General features: G+C 39.7%; 1 protein-coding gene and 1 pseudogene across 1 annotated transcript in view; one reads left to right on the plus strand and one right to left on the minus strand.

The window, feature by feature from the left end:
• The first annotated feature begins 2107 nt into the window (after nt 1-2107).
• Nucleotides 2108-2691, plus strand: LOC132226907 (peptidyl-prolyl cis-trans isomerase H-like; annotated as a pseudogene).
• A 1158-nt stretch (nt 2692-3849) lies between these two features.
• PPA2 (inorganic pyrophosphatase 2) overlaps nt 3850-21497 on the minus strand; it is a 75468-nt gene continuing 57820 nt past the window's right edge. Inside the window, exons 9-11 of the mRNA XM_059694564.1 lie at nt 14052-14121; nt 6300-6336; nt 3850-4052 (exon numbers count right to left, since the gene is read on the minus strand). Of these exons, the coding sequence (XP_059550547.1) occupies nt 4024-4052; nt 6300-6336; nt 14052-14121 (136 nt within the window). The 3' untranslated portion in view covers nt 3850-4023. The remainder of the gene's footprint in view (nt 4053-6299; nt 6337-14051; nt 14122-21497) is intronic.

Here is a 21497-nt window from a genome sequence, read left to right on the forward strand (position 1 = left end):
CATGCACCGGACCTCTAATCAATCATAACAGTGACAATAAAATATCCTACCCTAGAAATCTCATATATTGCTGGTAACAGTATAACTTGGAATAACTCTTATGAAAATCTTTATGGTTATAAAATGTTCTTATTCTTTGGCTCCACCTTTGGCAATTTATACTAAGAAAATGATCTCAAAAGAAAAAAAATCAACTTTATAGATTATTGGAGAAACCACATAAGTAATCTCTGTTTCCATCCTGGACCTACAGGGTCCGCCACCCCTCACCCCCAGCACAATCCATTTTCAACGCAGCAGTTGGAGTGACCCGTGTTTTTCTGCTCAGGGCCCTCAGATGGCTCATGTTCTCAGGGTAAAAGGCCAAGTCCTTCTGTTGGCTTGCAAGGCCCTACGTGATCTCTCTGCCCCCTCTGGGATCCCATCTGTCACTCTTCCTCTACTCCTTCCCCTCCAGCCATGGGGCCTTCTTACTGTTCCTCTAACAAGTGGGTCACACTTGGCTTCAGGGCCTTTGTTCGTGGAGTTCCCCCTGCCTCGGTTCTCTTCTGCAGACCCACATGGGCCCACTCCCACTTCTCAACCTTTGCTCGGCTATCATCTTGCCAATGAGGCCTGTGGCCTACTCAATTCAAAATTTCACTTCGTACCCTTACCCGGAACACAAGCTGGATTGCTGATCCCCTTATCCTGTTCCCTCTCTTCTACATCCTACATAAATTACTATGTTTGTGACCTGTTGTCCCCACACAAAATGCAAGGTACACACGAGCAGGGATTTTTGTTTTGCAGTGATGTATTCTAAAAACTCAGAATATTACCTGGCACATACAGCAGGTCCTCAATTAATGTTTTGTTTAGTATTGCTTTGTTACAACATTGATAAATGCAGCAGGACCTCTTGTTTATATCTATTAGCTAGGGTTTCCTTATACAGTGGGGCCTTGACTTACGAGTGTCCCAACTAACGAGTTTTTTGAGATACCAGCTGTCTCTTGGCTGATTTTTTGCATTGAGTTGATAGAGTAATTTGAGTTAACGAGCTCCTTAACGAGCTCGGTCTCGGAACGAATTAAACTCGTAAGTCAAGGCCCCACTGTACTTCGTTTCGCCTGAAAGTGCAGAACCTATTGATGATGTTAGTGAGGACTTAGTGTATGTGCAGTCAATAATTGTTGAATAAATACATTTTAAAATAGCATGAGAAAGCATGTCTAAACAAAGAGTTGGCTAATTAAAATTATGAGATGTATTGTAAACTGATCCAATCAAATCCCCCTAATATTTCTGTGATTCAGCCCTTTTCAACCATGCACTTAAAAAGGGGGAAAGAGCCCTGTGTCTCATCTGTTCTGAAGAGGGAAGAGACGCATGCCCAGCTTTCCTCTCAGGTGCACCGGAATTCAGACATGACTGACTGATGCCCTGTTGCACCCGATACGAAGAGGCTCACCAGACATGGCTTCTCTCTTCCAACCTTCAGGAGACTAATATGCCACATGCCACAAGCCCACTTATCTATCCTTTGGTGATTCAGCTTGTTTACAACGATCAAAGTAATAGTTGTTCCCATTTTCTATAAGTTATATTTTCACAATTAAAAAGTCAATATATCAATAAAATTAAAACCAATACATTCTCTGATGTCCTTCAAAGAGATTCACACATTTCCAAAGACATTTCAAGGGGACCTTGCTATTTCATTTGGGTTAATCACACCCTCTGTACCCATTTACTTTTTTGTAAAACAGGCCTATTCTGAGCCGTGCCTACATCAAAATGAGCTGTATGAGGAAAACTTAAGTACATGGAAAGACTGATGGATTTAGAGCCATATAGTCATGAGTTCTAATTTTGGCTATCATACTAACTAGCTATGTGACCTTGGGCAAATTATATACTTTCTGAGCCTCAATATGAAGTGGGCAGTGTCTTCCTTATACAATATGTGCACATAGGACATCGACAACAGTGCCTCATGTAGAACAGATGCTCAAGAAATTGTTAATTATTGTAAACCACAAAGCATATTGTGCAAATATCTATTGATGATACTAACAGAACAAAAAGGAAAGAAAAAAGATATGAACAGTTCCGGGTTGGAGCCATGGTGGTGGCAAATTCAAGCCCTGTCAACCTGGGGTGTTCATTGATATTAGCATCGGAGGCCAGAAAGTTGGCTGTTTGGAGATCAAGCTCTTTGCAGACCTTGTGACTAAGGCAGCTGAGAACTTTAGGCAGTTCTGCACTGGAGAATTCAGAAAAGATAGGGTTCCTATAGGATACCAAGTGGCATTTTCACAGGGTTATAAAGGATTTCATGATCCAGAGTGCAGATTTTATTAATGGAGATGGTACTGGAGTTGCCAGTATTTACCGGGGGCCATTTGCAGATTAGAATTTTAAATTTAGACACTCAGCTCCAGGCCCGCTTCCCGTAGGAGACAGTGGTCCCAGTACAAATGACTGCCAGGCTTCCATCACCTGCTCGAAGGGTGCCTGGCGGGATGGGAAGCATGCAGTGTTTGGAAAGATCACGGATGGACTTCTAGGGGTGATAAAGACCGAGGCCCAGCAATAAGCCCAGGCTGCCCATAGGGACCAGTGTGGGGCGATGTGGTCCAGAGCGAGACTGACTCAGGCCTTGACCTCTCTGCTCTTGTAGGCCTGGCCTTGCTCTGAGTGATGCCCTCAAGTAAGATCATCTGGATTGGCCTGTGTTTGCTTCCCGGCCTGCTGTTGCCCTGTTTGATCAAGAGATCTTGGAAGTATCACAGATTCAGAACCCAAGATTTTCCATGTTTGTTTGTTTTCCGGGAAAACACAACCAAACAAAAACGTGAACAGAACTGGCACGAGAAGCACAGCACTGGGAGCACGAACAGACAGGGTGTGTGAAGAGGAGCGGGTAGCAGGCGTGGCGTGAGAATGGGACCCTGAGGAAATCGGAGTCTGGTTTTTTCTCAGTATGAAAAGCCATGGATGACATTTTGAGAAAAATTTAACAAGGCAAGACCTATGTTTTAAGAAAACAACTGTTTAGAAATGTGGAAGGTGGTATGGAGGGAGAAGAGCCAGAGGCAGGACTTAGTTAGGAGGAAAGAGGGTATGAAATAGACCGAGAGCAACTGGGGAATAGGAGGAGGGCACCACGGAGAGGCTGTAGTAACAGTCCCCATGAAATAAGGGGACAGTAAGCAAAGAATGGGGGTGAATGAACGAAAATGACAAACAAACAAACAATTACATTTAGATGATCTTTATGAGTAAAGATAGAAGAGAGGTTCAATATGGTATCAAGGGTTTGAATGGGGGACTAAAAGAATGTTAACTTAATTGTTCAAGAACAAAGGAATTAACAGGAGGTCATTTTTGGCCCAGAGGGGTCTAAGGCATTTGGAGAGATGTCCCACAGGCAGACCCCAAGAGAAAGACATGGGCTTTTTATGTACAGCTGGGAGTCATCACCATAGAGATAAGAATTGAAACTACGGAAACTGGATGAAATTCAAAGACTTTCGGAACTCTGAAACAGAAAGTTATAGTTAAGAGCCTTAATATGTAAACACATTTACACAGAACTAATAAGTGGACAGAGGTTGGCCAATGAAGTCTCTGCCAGCAAGAGACTTGAAAAGGGATAATAAGGCATGAAAAGGAAAACAATAATATCTACAGAAATCTTATTAATGTACTAAATTTATAATGTTTACATTAACCTATAGAAATAAGCCCAATAAAATCTTTGGGCACAGAAATGTGAACTGGCCAAAACTTAGTGTTTCTAAATTTCTGATACAAAATTGAATGAAATCTTTATCATATCAATAAATATCTGGAGGAGACTAATTCAAAACCAGTGTTTATTTACATAGTGCATATCCCAGAAAGTTTGGGGGGGAAAAGAGTTTCAACAGAAAGTTAGCAAATTCTCATCGATCTGCCTATCTCCAGCACTTGAGGGAGACAGTCTGGAAGTCCTCAGAGACTGGAATCTTGATGGCAGAACTTCAAATGTTCCCATCACTTGCCAAGGAAGTGCCACACTTGCTCTGTGTTTAAAACGGGGGAAGAAGGGTGTTAGGGAAGGGGTTTGAGGGAGGAAGGAAGGAAGGAAGAATAAGACAAATTTAATTTAGACCTTTAGGAAGTGTTCAGGCAGGTAAAAACAATCAAGAAGCTTAGCATGGCACAGTCCATATGGCTTAGTGGTTGAGCATCGACCTATGAATCAGGAGATCATGGTTCCATTTCCTGGTGAGGATACATGCCCAGGTTTCTGGCTCAAACCCCAGGAGGGGGTGTGCAGGAGGCAGCCGATCAATGATTCTCTCTCATCATTGATGTTTCTCTCTCCCTCTCCCTTCCTTTCTGAAATCAATAAAAATATATATATTTTTAAAAGCTTATTTTGCATGACATTTCTCTATTTAAAGCTACTTCCCTTTAAACTCTTGTCTTAAGTTCTCTCATTTAGATGAAGTCTTACATAAAACTACATTAGAAATTCTAGAGCCTGCCCTGGCAGGTTTGGCTCAGTGGATAGAGCGTTGGCCTGCGGACTGAAAGGTCCCAGGTTTGGTTCCGGTCAAGAAGATATGCCTGGGTTGCAGGCTTAGTCCCTAGTAAGGGGCGTGCAGGAGGCAGCCGATCAATGATTCTCTCTCATCATTGATGTTTCTCTCTCTCTCTCTTCCTCTCCCTTCCTCTGTGGAAATCAATAAAAAATATTAATAAAAAAATTCTAGAGCCTTCCCACTTTATTTCCTACTTCTCTCTGGGTGATTTTAGTCTCTATTGAATGCTACAGAAGTTAGTAGCCTAGTTGCAGCACGAAAAGTCTAGAAAAACCTTGAACTGTAAAATTGGGCTGCCTGTCAAATATACAAAATGGGATAGTATTACAAAAAAACAATGGGTTAGTTCCCCGCATAAGGAATGGCGCTTGCTTCCCCATGAAGCCAGCTCTATGGTTCTGCTCCTTTCTAAACATCCTAGAACTAGACTCACAGTAAATACAGTAGGTCCTCGGGTTACGTTGGAGATCTGTTCCTACTGCGTGACATAACGCGATTTTCGCTGTAAGTCGGAACCAACCTACATAAGCACCTACTTCACTCACATGGAGCATATACACATCAATAATGAAGTGAAACAGTAAAAAAAAAAAAAGTAAAAGAAAGATAACAATTCCTGACCTTTACTTGTGGTAAATAAATAATAAAAAACACAAAGCACATATGTATATACATCGAAATGACGGAACTTTTTTTTTTTTTTTTTTATAAATAAGTGGGAGATGGCAACGTAACCACAAAACAATATATGTCAAGTCCGACGTAACCCAAGGACTATCTGTAGTGCTCATTTTTTTCTACAAATTTGCAAGCTCAATATTCTTCTACTGTTGTATATTAAAGCAACAGGCCAAAGGTCTGCCCAAATATTGAAAGACAAATTATATGTGCATATGCTTGTATTCTGAAATTTTTACCACAGAATATTTTTACTTGTTTCTCAAAACAGCTTCAAATATAATGGGAGTAAAAATATGGCATTTTTAATCATGCTACAAATTTTATTTTTAAGATCTTTAGTCAAAATAAATAAAGTGATGAAAGATGAAGAAAATATCCCAAATCAGATATTTGGAGTCTTTTTAAGCTTATTAGAACTAGCTGGAATCTCTCTACTTCACCAAAAAAGTCACTACATAATCAACCATTTTCTAGCCTAAAAGTAATAAATGTACTCTTTCTCATTTTCTGAAATTAATAAACTACTTCATGTGAAAATTTTAATGAGTATTTTGAAAAATATTTTACTTAGTTTATATCACTTGTCAAAAATTTACCTTTATTGTTGAAAGTATTACAGATGTCCCTTTCCCCCATTGACCCCTTCTAGCTAGCCCTTACTCCCCCTCACTGCCCACCCCTAGCCTTCACCACCCTATTGTCTGTGTCCATGGGTTATGCATATATCCATACAAGCTCTTTGACTGATCTCTTCCCACCCTTACCCTCCCTCTCCTTCCCTCTGAGATTAGACAGTCTGTTCCATGGTTCTATGTCTCTGGATCTATTTTATTCATCAGTATACTTTGTTCTTTAGATTCCACATATGAGTGAGATCATGTGATACTTGTCTTTCTCTGAGACTGGCTTGTTTCACTTAGCATAATACTCTCCAGTTTATATAACTTTTAAATTAATCTATTGAATTTCTTTTTGGCTTCCACTAACTAAAAACGAATAAATTTATACCTCTAGCTCCTTAAGAACCCAAATGTACCATACCTTCTTCATGACTTCCTTTACTTATTGAAGATGATACCTGAAAGATAAGAACAGAGTTTCCATTACAATGAATTTTTAGATGTAGAAACTGTATCCAAAAGTTTTTCTCATATATTTATAGAACCAAGTTCACACATACTAGTAATAATAGTTCTCTAATCTGAAAAAAAATTTCCTTTTGCCTTTATTATCACTGCTCACTTGTTCAAATAAACAAACCACACAGAGTCAAACAGAAAAAGCATGCTTGAAAATATCTTTTCTCATTAGCCCCTGGGAACTACTGGGAATGAGGAGAGAGGTTTTCTTTCAGCTGCTTCCTTGGCTGAGGTCCTGAGAACAAAAACCAAACTCACACATTCATAAGTATGCGCATGCGGGTGCGTGACACATACAGAGACACACATACAAACTATATAATTTATGCAGTTGCTTTCTAGAACTTTCAAGATGATTTTTGTTTATTTTGATGGCGGCCAAGATTCTTAGGGCAGCTGTAATACAACCTGTGGTGGACAAGTTTGAAAGAAAGGTTTTCTTGAGATATAAATTGTTTTCTAAGAAAACATTTTTAAAAGTTTTTATAAAAAAACATTTTATTGGAAGATCCATTTTCTATAGACAGAAATGCACACAGCCCAAGAATACTTACGTTAACATCTATGTAATCACTACCGAGCTCAAAGAATGGAACATGACTGGCTCTTCCCCAATTGTAACCTCATCTCCCCAACGATATTTCTTTTTTTAAAAAAATTATATTTTATTGATTTTTTTTTACAGAGAGAAAGGGAGAAGGATAGAGAGTTAGAAACATCGATGAGAGAAACATCCATCAGCTGCCTCCTGCACGCTCCCCACTGGGGATGTGCCTGCAACCAAGGTACATGCCCTTGACCGGAACTGAACCTGGGACCCTTCAGTCCACAGGCCGACGCTCTATCCACTGAGCCAAACCAGTTAGGGCACTTTTCATATTTCAATTCAATAATCAACTTCTAATTCTCTGAATTTTCTCACCCTCAATAGGGAAGACCTACCTTTGGCATTTGAGGTCTTGGGTAAAGATAGAAAGACCAGACACCATACATCTGAACAGTTGAAAGTTATAAATCAGAATGACGGCTAGAATATAAAGTATGCTTCATCCCACCATCTTGTAAAGACACCTTTGTACCGACTTGGGAGCTCTCATAGCATTCGGATGCCTCAGGGACTGCCTGAGGATGGCAGCGCGAGAAAAGGCACAGGGCCTCACCCTGTCCCACGTCTCCTCCCACCCCAGGTTCCGTTCTGCAGTGGAGACCTCACTGGCACAACAGTGGAAATTCCAGCCCACCCATCTATGCAACCCCTACCTGCAATCGCCACCCCCGCACCCCTGCAGAAGTAACAGTGAGCACACAGTCCACAGAGTAATGAGTGTGAATTTGGACAGATGCCCACACAGACCCTGCGAACGGGCCTGCAGCTGTCTGGGCAAAGACTTCTAGGGTCTTGAGTAGCCAGTACGTTTTCCAGAATGGGGGGCTTGGGCTGCCAGTGAAGGCACAACTTTGGTCCCCTGGTCTTTTCCTGTGGGGAGGGACAGGATTGGATGAGGGTCAAAGCAAGGTCCTCTAGGTCTAAGGGCAGTACTGAATAAGAACAGCTCAGCAGGAAAAACAGTTACATTTCAGCAATATTAAAACATTCCCTATCATAGTGAATGTGTCACCTTCGAGTGAGATTAACATTTAACTGGTGAACTCAGGGTAAAGCGATTGGATGGGTGGGCCTCATCCAATCAGTTGAGGGCCCCAATAGAGCAAAAAGACCAGTTTCCCTAAGCAAGAGAAAATTCTCCAGCTTTGTACCATTGGGTTTTTGGCCTGCCAGTCCACCCTGCAGTTTTCGGGCTTCCAAAGCCCCCCGCCCCCGCTACATACACACACACACACACACACACACACACACACACACACACACACACACTACGGACTGGTTCTCTGGAGAACCCTAATACATTGCCCTCCCCCAAATCATAAATTGTTAAAGTTATTTTTCCTTCGACTCTATTTAAAAACCCTAATCAAATATGCTTTGTTTTTTTCTGTCATAGAAAAGGAAGATGTAATAATGTAAATAAAGACCTCTGTACAAATTTTATGTATAATAATAAGTACTTGACATTTTCCAAGTACTTCAAAAAACAAGAAAAATTCTATTCAGTTTCCTAGCATGGCGAAAATGGTTAACCATGGCTGGTTTTGAGGACGGTAGAACTGAAATGAATCTGGGTGTGAAAGGAACGCTACAACATGAAATATTACTCACTGAGATTAGTTAGGCCTTTGGGATGCAATAACTCTGGTTTTCTAAACAGACTATAAAGAATGTAACTTGCCTGTTCTTTGAAATTGTTATGCTCTTTAAATTGTGTAGGACACATATTACAAAGTTTGTAAAAAAGTTAGCTGTTTAGATTTCATGTTTAAAATCAGCAGCTGCTTCTTGCTGGAGCTGCTCAGAGGAAGAAAATGTATGGCATATAAAACAGAATAACTGCCAAAACCGGTTTGGCTCAGTGGATAGAGCGTTGGCTTGCGGACTGAAGGGTCCCAGGTTCGATTCCGGTCAGGGGCATGTACCTGGGTTACGGGCACCTCCCCAGTGGGAGAAGTGCAGGAAGCAGCTGATCGATGTTCCTCTCTCATCGATGTTTCTAACTCTCTATCTCTCTCCTTCCTCTCTGTAAAAAATCAATAAAATATATTTAAAAAATAAAAATAAAAAAAAATAAAACAGAATAACTGAGCAGCTTCTCATTACCTACAGAGTGTTACAGAAATGAACAAACTACTCTACCTAAGACAGTTACCATTAAACGTTATTTAAAAATAATTTCCAGATTATTTTAATTTTTTCATTCTGAAAATGTATTTCTTGATTGATAGAATATATTCAGAATGTACAAAGCCTTATATAAAAGAAAACAAACATCATAGGTAAGTCTAACACTCAGAGGTAGCAAACTATTAAAATTTGGAGGTATTTTTTATATATTTTTCCATATTAGCATATGCCAAGAGAGACCAGGATTTATATTTAAAAATACCAACACGAGATCATGATAAATATCAGCTATTTAAATACCAATGACTTCCAGACTTTTAAAATAACAAGGGTAACACTTGCTTGTAGAAACTGGAAGAACAAAGAAATACACAGAGCGGTATCTAAAAGTGCCCCAATCCCAACTCTCACCCTCAGAACCACCACTATTATATTTTCCTTGTAAGAAACCAAGACAGGGTTTTCAGTTACTTCTATTTCTCAGTAGGTAAAGAATGTGGGCACCCTCTCCTCATCTAAGAGAAATTCTCCACGAAATGGTCAGTGTTATTTTATACCCTCATTCTAAAAATGCGATCTCTTCCCCTTTTCCCACTCTAGAAAATACTTCTCACGAATATTCCTATCTTTAATTTCTTTAAAACAAATCTAGAGTTCTCCTTACCAAAGTATTCCTCTTTCTTTTATCAACCAAAGAAAGCTTATGCTGGCCTCAGTCCCTTATCCAGGCACGAACTGTATTTTAAATTAATACAACTGCTATGTATTTAGTGTCTCTCCTTCAAACAATCCCATCAGCTTCCTACAAGCATTTTCTTAGTTATCCATACACAAAATGGGAAAGTATTTTAAGACTGTAAGTTTAATCAACTTTGTCAATAAAAAAATATAATTGGCTAGTACCTATTGATTTTATTTTCATTTCCTTTGCCCATCTTTGAGTGGTAATGCATATTATGCTTTGATTGGTTGAATGGCTGACTGGACATTTAGCATATTAGGCTTTTATTATATAGGATGGTGCAAGGTGTGAAATGAAGTGTCAAATTTATTGGTATAAAGTTTTCCACAATATTTTTCAACTCTCGTAATATCTGTAGAATCAGCAGTGATGTATTTTATTTCATTACTGACACTGAAAATATGTCTTCTCTCTTTTCTTTCCTGATCATTCTGGATAAAGGTTTATTATATTCTCAAAGAACTAGCTTTTGGTTTCATTAATTTTATCTACTGATTTTATGGGTATACAAATTTTTAAATCAGTATACATTTTTAAATCGGTATACATTTATTCAGTTTCCAATTTTCTCATGTCTGATCAGATAAACACATGAATTAAAAACTCCATAGAATCTAGAAGGGTAATTTCTTAGTGGGTTATAAGCGTGTTCAACTTTATTAGAAATTACTTAATTGCTCTTCAAAGTAGTTGTACCAATTTATATTCGCATCAAGTATATCAACAAGTTTGAGAGATCTCCTTTTACCACTTCTTTAAAAACACTGCATCTCTGACACTTGCTAAATGATAACTATGGAATTGTATTGTGTCTTAGATTGATCTCACTGATTACTGGTGAGACTGAATAAATTTTCACATGCTTACTGGCCATTTAAGTATCCTCTCTGGTGAGTTGTCCGTTCACACTGTTTGCCCACAAAGTGTAGTCGGCTGGTCCTGTGGTTGAACTATTAGAGTGTTACTCCTGCTGACAGTGGCCGCACGCTGCAGCCCAGACACCCAGCGTTCCAGGGCAGTGCAGTTCCCTGCCTCTTATAATCCCTCGGGTGTTGAGATCTATGTAACCAACTCTGTTTTTGACACAGCCATGCCTTTCGTGATTGTATATCAATTCAAACGTCTATATTTGTAAACAAATTCCAAGAACCCTCGGGATTTTGTTTTTCTACTGTAGGATTCTCAGTGAAAAATCAGCAAGCACTTTCTTCATTATTAGGAAGCACAACAGTTACCAAACCATGTAATTAAAGCTGGATATTAATATTTCTGATTTCTAACCTTGTTCCCCAAATCTAATTATCTAAGTCATATCCAAGTCCTCCAATTTTTTTTCAAGAGGATGGCTTCGTCAACCTATGAATAAGGAGGTCACGGTTCGATTCCTGGTCAGGGCACATGCCTGGGTGTTGGGCTTGATCCCCAGTGTGAGGTGTGTAGGAGGCAGCCGATCGATAATTCTCTCTAATCATTGGTGTTTCTCTCTCTCTCTCCCTCTTCTTTCTTCTCTGAAATCAATAAAAGTACGTTTTTAAAAAAGAGGATGGTTCCCTGGTAATATGACAGGAAACAAAAAACAGGATGTAAGAGAAACTTTAATCTTAAAGATAATTTGAAGACAAGTATCTTTGTTTATTATTCATAAATCCAAAACCAAAATAAGTGGAATAGTCTTAATCTGAGACTACTTGGACAAAGATAAAGAAAATTTTTCCCTTAAAAAAGTAATAGTAAATACTGATGAGAACTAAGTTCAGAATTGCCGGGAGCCGGTCCATCCTTGCTGTTTCAAAGGACCTGGCATATATGGCATACTGTTCTTAATATGTTTGCTCACCTTCTTGGCACTATGTGTTTTAACCAAGGTCTCCTCTCTGAGAAAGGTTGTTTCCCCAGGTAGGGATTTTCCCCTGAAGTTAGGGAGGGAATAAAACCCTTTAACTAAGTGCCAGGCGGGTAATTAATCACTTTAACTAGGAACAATCATGCTTAAGCTACATAATCTTTACTCCCTGAAATGGAGATAAGAAACGCCCTAACCTTTGTAATAGAGATTGATAGGATTGAATCAACTGGTATAAATACAGATGTAACAAGACAGCAAGACACAGAACTTAGAAGACAGAACCAAGAGAGACAGAACCTAGGCACAGAACCTACACAGAACGTTCTCTAGAGCAGAAGAACTTCGCTGGAGAGAACATGGCAAAAGATCCTGGACAGAAACTGGCCTCAGAACCTAGAGACAGAACCTAACGAGAGAACATGGTAAAAGATCCTGGACTGAACCTGACTACAGAATTTGGCAAGAGAACCTGACTAGAACCTGGTGACTGAACCTGGCTGGAGAACCTGGACAGAACCTGGCTGGAGAACCTAGCGAGGAAACATGGCTACAGAACCTGGCTGGAGAACCTGGAGAACCTAGCAAGAGAACATGGACACAGAACCTGGCTGGAGATCCTGAACCAGAACTTCGCTGGAGATCCTGATCAGAACTTGGCTAGAGATCCTGGCTAGGCTGCTGATCAACTGAACGCTGTCTCCGTGTCATTCCTTCTTCGCCGACTCCGTCCACACCTTTGGGGACCCCTGGACCTGCTGGGGTTGGACCCCAGCACAGAATGTAATCTACATAGATACAAAATTGAAAACCTGAAGAAAATAAATGATTTGGTGGCCCACATTACTAAAATGACTTCTCTGCATCTTCCCTGACCTCCCAATAGTCCCTGCTCAGCAATGCAGCCAAGTGTCTTGTTAAAATCTAAGTCAGATCATATCACTTTTGCTTAAAACCCTCCAATGGTTCCCAATCCCATTCAGAATGAGAAATAAAATTCTTAATAGTCTTTACAGACTATAATATAGTTCTTTCATAATAATTTGCCTCCATTTCCAACCCCAGAACCAAACTTTTCTGATCTCCTCTCCTGCTCTCTATTCCCTGGACTCTCTCTATTCCACTGTCACTGGTTCTCAGGAATTTCTAGGACACACCAGGCATCCTCTTGCCTCACAGCCTTTGGGACTGCGGCCTGGAACGCTGTTCCTTCAGACACTTGGCTCCTTCCTTTCCCTTCTAAGAATCTTGTCTCATGGCAGCCCGTTCCTCAGCGAGGCTGTCCCTGACTCCATTCAATAACCTTCCAGGACACTATGCATTTTACTTGTGTATTTAATAACCATCCACCTCCCCAACTGGAATAGCTAACATTCTATCCAAGGGCAGGTTTTTATATATTTTCCTTAGTACTGCATCCCTAGCACTTAGAATCTCACAACATGGAACAGGCGCTAATCAAATACTTGATGAATTAGTGGAGAAAATAAAATTTGAAGCAGTCATCATAAGCAAAGATGTCTGTTGTTCCTTGAAATAAACATCTAAATTCACTAGTTTCCTACCTCATAAAGAGTTATTTGTTAAAAACTTAATTTATAAATGGTATTTCTAGCCTAACCTAAGATCATTCCTGAAAATACCATATAGCAATATGACTTGATTATCAGAATATGAATCTTATTTAGAAAATCAATGAGAGAGAATCATTGATCGGCTGCCTCTTACACGTCCCACACTGGGGATTGAACCTGCAACCCCAGGCATGTGCCCTGACGGAACCCAACCATGACCTCCTGGTTCATAGGTCAATGATCGATCAACCACTGAGCCATGCCTGCCAAGCTTCCCTTCTATTTTAAAAATTAAAGCACCGATACAAGTACCAATTTGTTAATAAATTCAGTTGTTTCCAGGCAGCAAAAACAGTAGGATATGTAAATATCCAAGGATATCTTCTTAGCTAGGAAGTCGAAAGCTTGTGAGATAGCCAAACTAAATGGAAAAAAAGGGTCTTATTTATTTCATTTTTCTTGAGCCCAAATGCACCTATACAGCAGCCAGTTGCACTTTTGCCACCGACTGGTGGGAAACTCATGAGAACAGAACTGCACAGAGAACAAATGCATACAAACAACAATAAATTGGTGATGTTAAGGAGAAGAGCATCATATGAAATTAAATGGTTAATGTACTTTAGAAAAGAAAACTTAATAATTCAATTAAAAGGTTTTGATTTAAATTCCCCGGATTAAAAATAATAGATTTTAGTGTTATTTTTTAACTTTATAGACTTCCTTATGACATAAGATTAAAGGACATTTTCCCTTACCGATTCAACTAATGATCTTGCTTTCTCTTGAGCACAATGATAAGGACTATCGCATATCTGCACATTTGTGCTGCAAATGAAAAGAGAATGTTTTTATTACACAGGATAAAAAAGGAGCAATTACCCAAAAGAAAACCACGTCCAAATATTCCACACTGACAGTATGATTCTAGCTGGTGAAAAGGACCTGAATAAATATAAATTAGGAAAAATGTAGATTCTTGTACATACTTTCAAACAAGGTTATAAATAAAAGTGCTCTGTAGCACTTCATGCTCCAGAATTCAAAATAAAATTATACAAAAGTATACAAATCTCAACTGCACCCTGTTAATAATAAAAGGCTAAGCTAAAACTACACTTAACCTTTACTGAAGGAAAGAAAAAAAAAACTTGACCCACAGAATGATGACTATAAGGACAAATTTTCTCTAAGTGAGGAGATAAACACTAATTGGCCACTGAAAGGTAGGTATGGAAGATTAAACTAAGAGTGGTGAGAGAAAATCATATGACTATGAAAACTCGGTTTTCTAACAAATAAGGAAGTTTGGTAGGCATAAGACACCAGCTCCTTCCATAGTCAGTAACGGCTCTATACAGTCAAAGCTTCTCCATTCAATGGGAACACCATGCTATCAATGCAGCATGACACCACCCAGTACCTTGTCCTACCTCCTGCATCAAAGCAAAGGCATCCTTCCTTTCAAACGTAATTTCATAAAAAAATCAGATTAAAATGGATTCCTAAAGGAGATAAATAATAGATGAAACACACACACACACACACACACACACACACACACACACCCGTAAGTGAATCTACAGGATATACATTATCAAATTACTATTAATTTTCACAATGGTTTATGAAATATGTCAGGATACATATAAGAAGACCTATCTATCTATCTATCTATCTATCTATCTATCTATCTATCTATCTATCTACCTACCTACCTAACCTACTTACCTATCTATCTTTTTAACTACATCTGTCTATAATCAGACATTGGGTATAACAATTATACTAACTAGTCAGTTTGCTTTTTATCCAGACTCAAGACGTGGGATTTATTTTCATTCTTGACGTGGATAAGAAAGTTGGCATTATCATCTTTAAGACTATTTCTATTTTCTTCTCTACATCCCATGTTGATTTAAAAAACTGAAAAAGGTAAAGCCTTATAAATCAGATGTTTCCTTAAAGAAAGTTAAAACTAAATTTAAAAAGAACAAGGCAAAAAATTAGACACTGCAGTCTTAAGTGCTAGTCCTCTGAAGAAACTATGGTGTATGGTAAATATACTATGCACAATGTTTCTAACATTAAAACTAAATCATCTATAGATGCTGGGGATACAGAGCCCTATTGAACTAGAGCCCCTATGGAGCTGACAATATTTAGGAGACATTTTAGCTCTCAAATCAAACCATGGCCTACAAGAGAAGCAGAAAAATCATTTAATGGAAAGATGACTAAGCTGATAAGTGTCTACTACAAATGAGATTAAATATGACTACAAAGAATATGCTGCTTCCCTTTTTATAATAAGACTAGAGGCCCGGTGCACAAAAATTTGTGCACTCGGGGGGTGGGGGTGGGGTAGGTCCCTCAGCCCAGCTTGTGCCCTCTCATAGTCTGGGACCCCTCGGGGGATGACCACCTGCTGGCTTAGGCCTGCTCCCCGGGGAATTGGGCCTAAACTGGCAATCCGACATCCCTCTGGCAGCCCGGCAGCCCTCGGGGGATGCCCACTTGCCAGTGGGGAGCAGACCTAAGCTGCAGTCGGACATCCTTAGCGCTGCTGAGGAGGCAGGCGAGGCTCCCATCACCACCGCTGTACTGGCAGCCATCAGCCTGGCTTGTGGCTGAGCAGAGCTCCCCCATGTGGGAGCGCACTGACCACCAGGGGGCAGCTCCTGCATTGAGAGTCTGTCCCCTGGTGGTCAGTATGTGGCATAGTGACCAGTCATTCCCAGTCTTTCTGCTGTTAGGGTCAATTTGCATATTACCCTTTTACTATATAGGATAAAGGCCTGGTGCACGGGTGGGGGCCAGCTGGTTTGCCCTGAAGGGTGTCCCGGATCAGGGTGGGGGTCCTGCTTGGGTGCCTGGCCAGCCTGGGTGAGGGTCTGATGGGTGTTTGCAGGCTGGTCACACCCCCTTCAGGGTAGGGGTCCCCACTGGGGTGCCTGGCCAGCCTAGATGAGGGGCTGATGGCTGTTTTCAGGCTGCTTGCACCCTCTTTAGGGTGGCGGTCCCCACTGGGGTGCCTTGCCAGCCTGGACGAGGGGTGATGGCTGTTTTAAGGCTGGCCACACCTCCTTTAGGGTGGGGGTCCCCACTGGGGTGCCTGGCCAGTCTGGATGAGAGGCTGAGGGTTTTCAGGCTGGCCAAGCCCACCGGTGCAAGCGACTGAAGCTCCCAGCCTCTCCTTTTTTTCTTTTTATTCTGGGATTTATTTACTTTCTATAATTGAAACTTTGTTGCTGCTCCAGCTCCGAGGCCACAACTTGCTGAAAGCAGGTATCTGAGGTTTGTTTAGCTTCTACAATTGCAACTTTGTTGCTTAGAGTGGAGCTCAGAGCACGGCCACAGCAGGGAGGAAGCTTGGCTTCCTCCATCACTGGAGCAAGCAAGCCTCCAGCTCACTTCAGCTGCGTGGCTGCCGGCCGCCATCTTTGTTGGTGGTTAATTTGCATATCTCGCTGAGTAGCCAATGGGAAGTGTAGCGGAGGTACGGTTAATTTCAATCTTTGTCTATTATTAGATAGGATACCAAATATTTTGCTATAAATTTATAAACATTATATAGCCCATATGCAATCTCACTTACCAAAATAAGCAGATATGACATTAGAGCAACAGATGAGCAATACCAAAAATGCTGTGCACAACAAACCCAAATTGCATTTAAAAATAATAAAAGGCATATTAGTAGATATATAATAGTGCAAAAATTGATTAAATAAAAATAGAAAAAGAAATTACCTGCAAATAATGAACAGACACATAAAAGATGAAATTTACGGCCCGCAATATAGAACATTAGTAAAGAGAAATTTTTTTTTTCAAGACCATCTCAAATCAGACAAAGGCTCAAACTCATGAGAATCCTCAAAGACAGGTCCAGGATATAGATTTGCTCAGGCTTTTCATTCTACAGCAAAGTACGCAAGAAAATAGGAGAGACAGGGAGAGAGGGAGGGAGGGAAGAAGAGAGGGAGGGAGAGAGAGATGGGGAGAGAGAGGGGGGAGAGAGAGAGAGAGAGAAGGGAGGGAGGGAGGGAGGGAGGGAGGGAGGGAGGGAGGGAGGGAGGGAGGGAAAGAGAGAAAAGAATGACAATGATTTTGGACTATAACCTCCAGAGTTTGTAGAAGTGACACTGCAGTAAATCTACACAAAGTTAAAAGAATTGGAGCCATCTGTATAAGATCAAATGCACCTCCCTCTGGAAAGGTAAAAAGAAACAATTTTAAGATCTCAACTATTTGGAATTTTTTTTTTCATTTTTTCATTCAGTAAGCATAAACTACCTGTCAAGTCCTGTCACTAAGTGCGAAGGTCAAACTCAATTTAGAGCATAAAAAAGAAAAAATAATGCACCGCCTCAAGTTCTTCAGAGGGGTGTGTACAGCTCAGGTGATGTAAGAGCACGGGTGAGAGTACAGTTAATTCTGACCAGAAAAAAAAAATTCTTTGCAGAGGTGACATCTAAACTACTTCTTGAAGAATGAGTAGGCATTCATGGAGGAAAGACAGTGAGATGAGAAGGGACAGAATGAGGCTGGACAAGTAGGTTTTGACAAGTTTAATGTGTGGAAGAACTGGGTCATATTCTGTCGTCGAAGGGAACCACATGAAGTTTTTAAGAATAAAAATGACAATCACATTTGTATTTTTCAAAGATAATTTGGACAATACTGTATAGAACATATTAAACAGAAGAGTAGTTGCAATACAAAATAATTTATGAGTACAAAAATGATAACTGAATTAAAGCAGTTTTGCAACTAGAAGGGCATTTGAGAAGTAATCAAAACTTGATAAACTGCATCACAACAAATAATCGTTAGTGAAATAAAGTAAGCTGGTAAAAAGAACAGTACACTTCGGATCTCTTAAAAATGAGATAAATAAACTGTGGCTGAAGAGAGCGTCAGAGGCATTGATGATTAAACCCAAATGGCAAAAAAAACAACAACAACAACAACAAAAAAAAACACACACAAAAAAACACAACCCCTCTGTTTCTCCTACAAAGGAGTTTACAGTTATTTTAATGAACTTCTTTCTGTTAAAAGACTATATCGCCTTCAAAGTAAACATTAAACAGTGGGACCAAAATAATAAAAATAACAAAACTTATTGTGAATAAGATAATTACTCAAAATACCAATTAAAGAATTTAATAAATGCAGTGCTCCTGGAAACAGAAGAGTCACTACTAGATTTAAAACACAACAAATATTTATTGACTTTAAAATATTATTCAACAGTTTATCTCAAAGGGGATTTATTAAGTAGCTATTACATGTCAGGTGAAAAATAAAGATGGTTAAGGCAGTTTTATTCATTTGCTTTCAAGGAACTTCGAGAGGACACAAATTCACAAAACACAGCAGCCCCCCCTTATCTGTAGGGGATATGTTCCAAGACCCCCAGTGGATGCCTGAAACCACGGACAGAATTGAACACTCTATACACTATGTTTTTTCCTATACACACATACCTATGATAAAGTCTAACTTATAAATTAAGTGAGAAATGAACACTAACTAGAAATAAAGTAGAACGATTATAACAATATACTCTAACATATACTCGAATATAAAGGTATGTGAATATGGTCTCTCATTTCTGATAACTACTAAGTGCCCAATGCGTGAGGAGGATACACTGGAAAAAGGGATATTTCACATCCTGGGCTGCAGCAGGACAATGTGAGATTTCATCACACTACTAAGAACAGTGTTGACTTAAAACTTACAATTGTTTTTCTGAAATTTTCCATTAATATCTCAGACCGCAGTTGACTGCAGGTAACTGAAACCATGGAAAGCAAAACCACAAATAGGGGCGGGGGGGAGGGTGTTATTGGTTAATCACTATGGTAAATGCAATGATAGAAACACACAGAGGGAACACAGAGTGTATTGGCACCTTAACTAGCACTGGGGCTACTATAAGGGAACGTTTCCTAGAGAAGATGCAGTCAAAGATAAGTCTTAAAAAATGAAGAAGTTAGCCAGTTCACAAAATGAGAAGACAATCACGGCCAAGAAAACAGTCCCGGCCTAGAGGTCAATAACCATGGTGTAAATGAGGAGTGATAAGCAGTTCTCAGTTGTTGGAAACAGGAATAAGAGGCATGAAGTGATGGAAAGTGAGACCAGACAGGGGTCAAATCTTGAAAGGCCTTGTTTGTTCTTCTGGAGAAAACTTCGTGTTTTATGGTTCACACACAGAGAGGCTCATTAGGGGCTTTAAAAACATTTTTATAAAGGCTTAGAGATTCTAATTCACTAGACTTAAAAAAGGGACAATGCAGCTAAGTTTTCTCACAGTTTCCCTAGGTACTTTTGATGGACTGTGTGTTGTTTAGAGAACTGCAGTGATAAATAATGTGAACCTAAACTGAATGAAGTGGGGAAAACAGGTTAAAAAGGGAAGAGGAGACACTGTACTCATCTATAACAGTACATTTTAAGGAACCGAGAGAGTAGTTTATTCACTAAAAATAAAGAATATAAAAATGCAACTTTGAATATATTTTACAAGTCAAGTAGTGATAAAAATAAAAAATGTGTTAATATTCTAAAGGTTTTGTCTTTAAATGACCTAGGCACATGTAATTTTTAAGCTAACAAAACTTATTTTATTGTATTCTCTAAAATGGTACAGGTAGCCTGACTGAGGTTGCTCAGTGGTTGAGCATCAACCCATGAACCAGTAGGTCACAGTTTGATTCCTGGTCAGGGCACATGCCTGGGTTGTGGGATCGATCCCCAGTAGGGAGCATGCAGGAGGCAGACAATCAATGATTCTCTCTCATCATTGATGTTTCTATCTCTCTTTCCATCTCCCTTTCTTCCTGAAATCAATAAAAATATGTATTATAAGAAATAATAATAAAATAATATGGGAGAGGCATACTATAGCTGTTAAGTAAACAGACTTGGAACCTGGCTTAAATCCTGGCTCCACCGCCCAGTGTGACCTTAGATCCATTCAATCTCTGTGGTTTCAGTTCCTCGTGGGTAAAATGGAGATGTAATAGGGTTCTGGTGAGTATTAATGAAATAACACATATAAAATACATAGAACCTGGAAGATAGGAGAGTTCAATAAATGTCAACTCTTACTAATGTAATCCTAACCACTACCAAACACTAGAGCAAAATGATGCCAGAGCTTAGAAATAGTCACCCTCAGAATGCAGATAATTAGAATCTGCACAGAAGGAATGATCTCAAGCAGTAGAAAAGCTAACCAACACGATGGTCTGCAGCTGTGTAGCTGAGGAAGCTTGGGAAAAACACAAGTCCCTCAAGGAATGCAAGAGCTTTTTAGAAAGTATGATTAGCAAGGAGATAAGTAAGGAAGTGAACAGCAAGCAAATTCCTCTTAGACAATTAGAGATGTCTTCTTTTAGCTCATCACATTAATAGTTGGCTTCGAATACCTGACCATGAAGATGAACTCAGTCTACCAGTTACTAGGATAGTCAGGACTGGAAGACTTTGTTGTTAATAAATTATTCTATTTAAATTAGAAAAAAATACCTAAATTTTAAGAATATGCTGAAAAAAAAGAGAGAGTAGTCTGCACAAGCGGTAAGAAAACAGGGAGGAGGATATCAGAGTTGAGGGTGTTACATTAGCCTGCACGAGAAATAGAATCTGAAGCTATAATGCCCAAGCATTTGTGCCACAGGTAAGATGAGCCTCTTGATGACCTGAATAAAATATTCTTTGAGCCTATTTCTTTCCTTCATCTGACTAATTTATTCTAACAATTGCTTTAATGCATCAGTTCTCAACCTGTGGGTCGAGACCCCTTTGGTGGTCGAACGACCCTTTCACAGGGGTCGCCTGAGACCATCCTGCCTATCAGATATTTACATAACGATTCATAACAGTAGCAACATTACAGTTATGAAGTAGCAACGAAAATAATTTTATGGTTGGGTCACAACATGAGGAACTGTATTTAAAGGGCCAGAAGGTAGAGAACCACTGCTTTAATGTCTCTTTTGATTCCAGACTTTATGCTTCAAAAGAGCAGGGACTGTCTTCACAGCAGTAATACAGTGGGGCCTTGACTTACGAGTTTAATTCGTTCCGTGACGGAGCTCGTAACTCAAATTACTCGTATGTCAAATCTTAAAGTGAACGAGTGAGACACGTGATGCTGGGCTGATGTTGTGGCGTTCACTGTG

Source organism: Myotis daubentonii, chromosome 1, assembly GCF_963259705.1.
Source record: "Myotis daubentonii chromosome 1, mMyoDau2.1, whole genome shotgun sequence".
NCBI lineage: Eukaryota > Metazoa > Chordata > Mammalia > Chiroptera > Vespertilionidae > Myotis > Myotis daubentonii.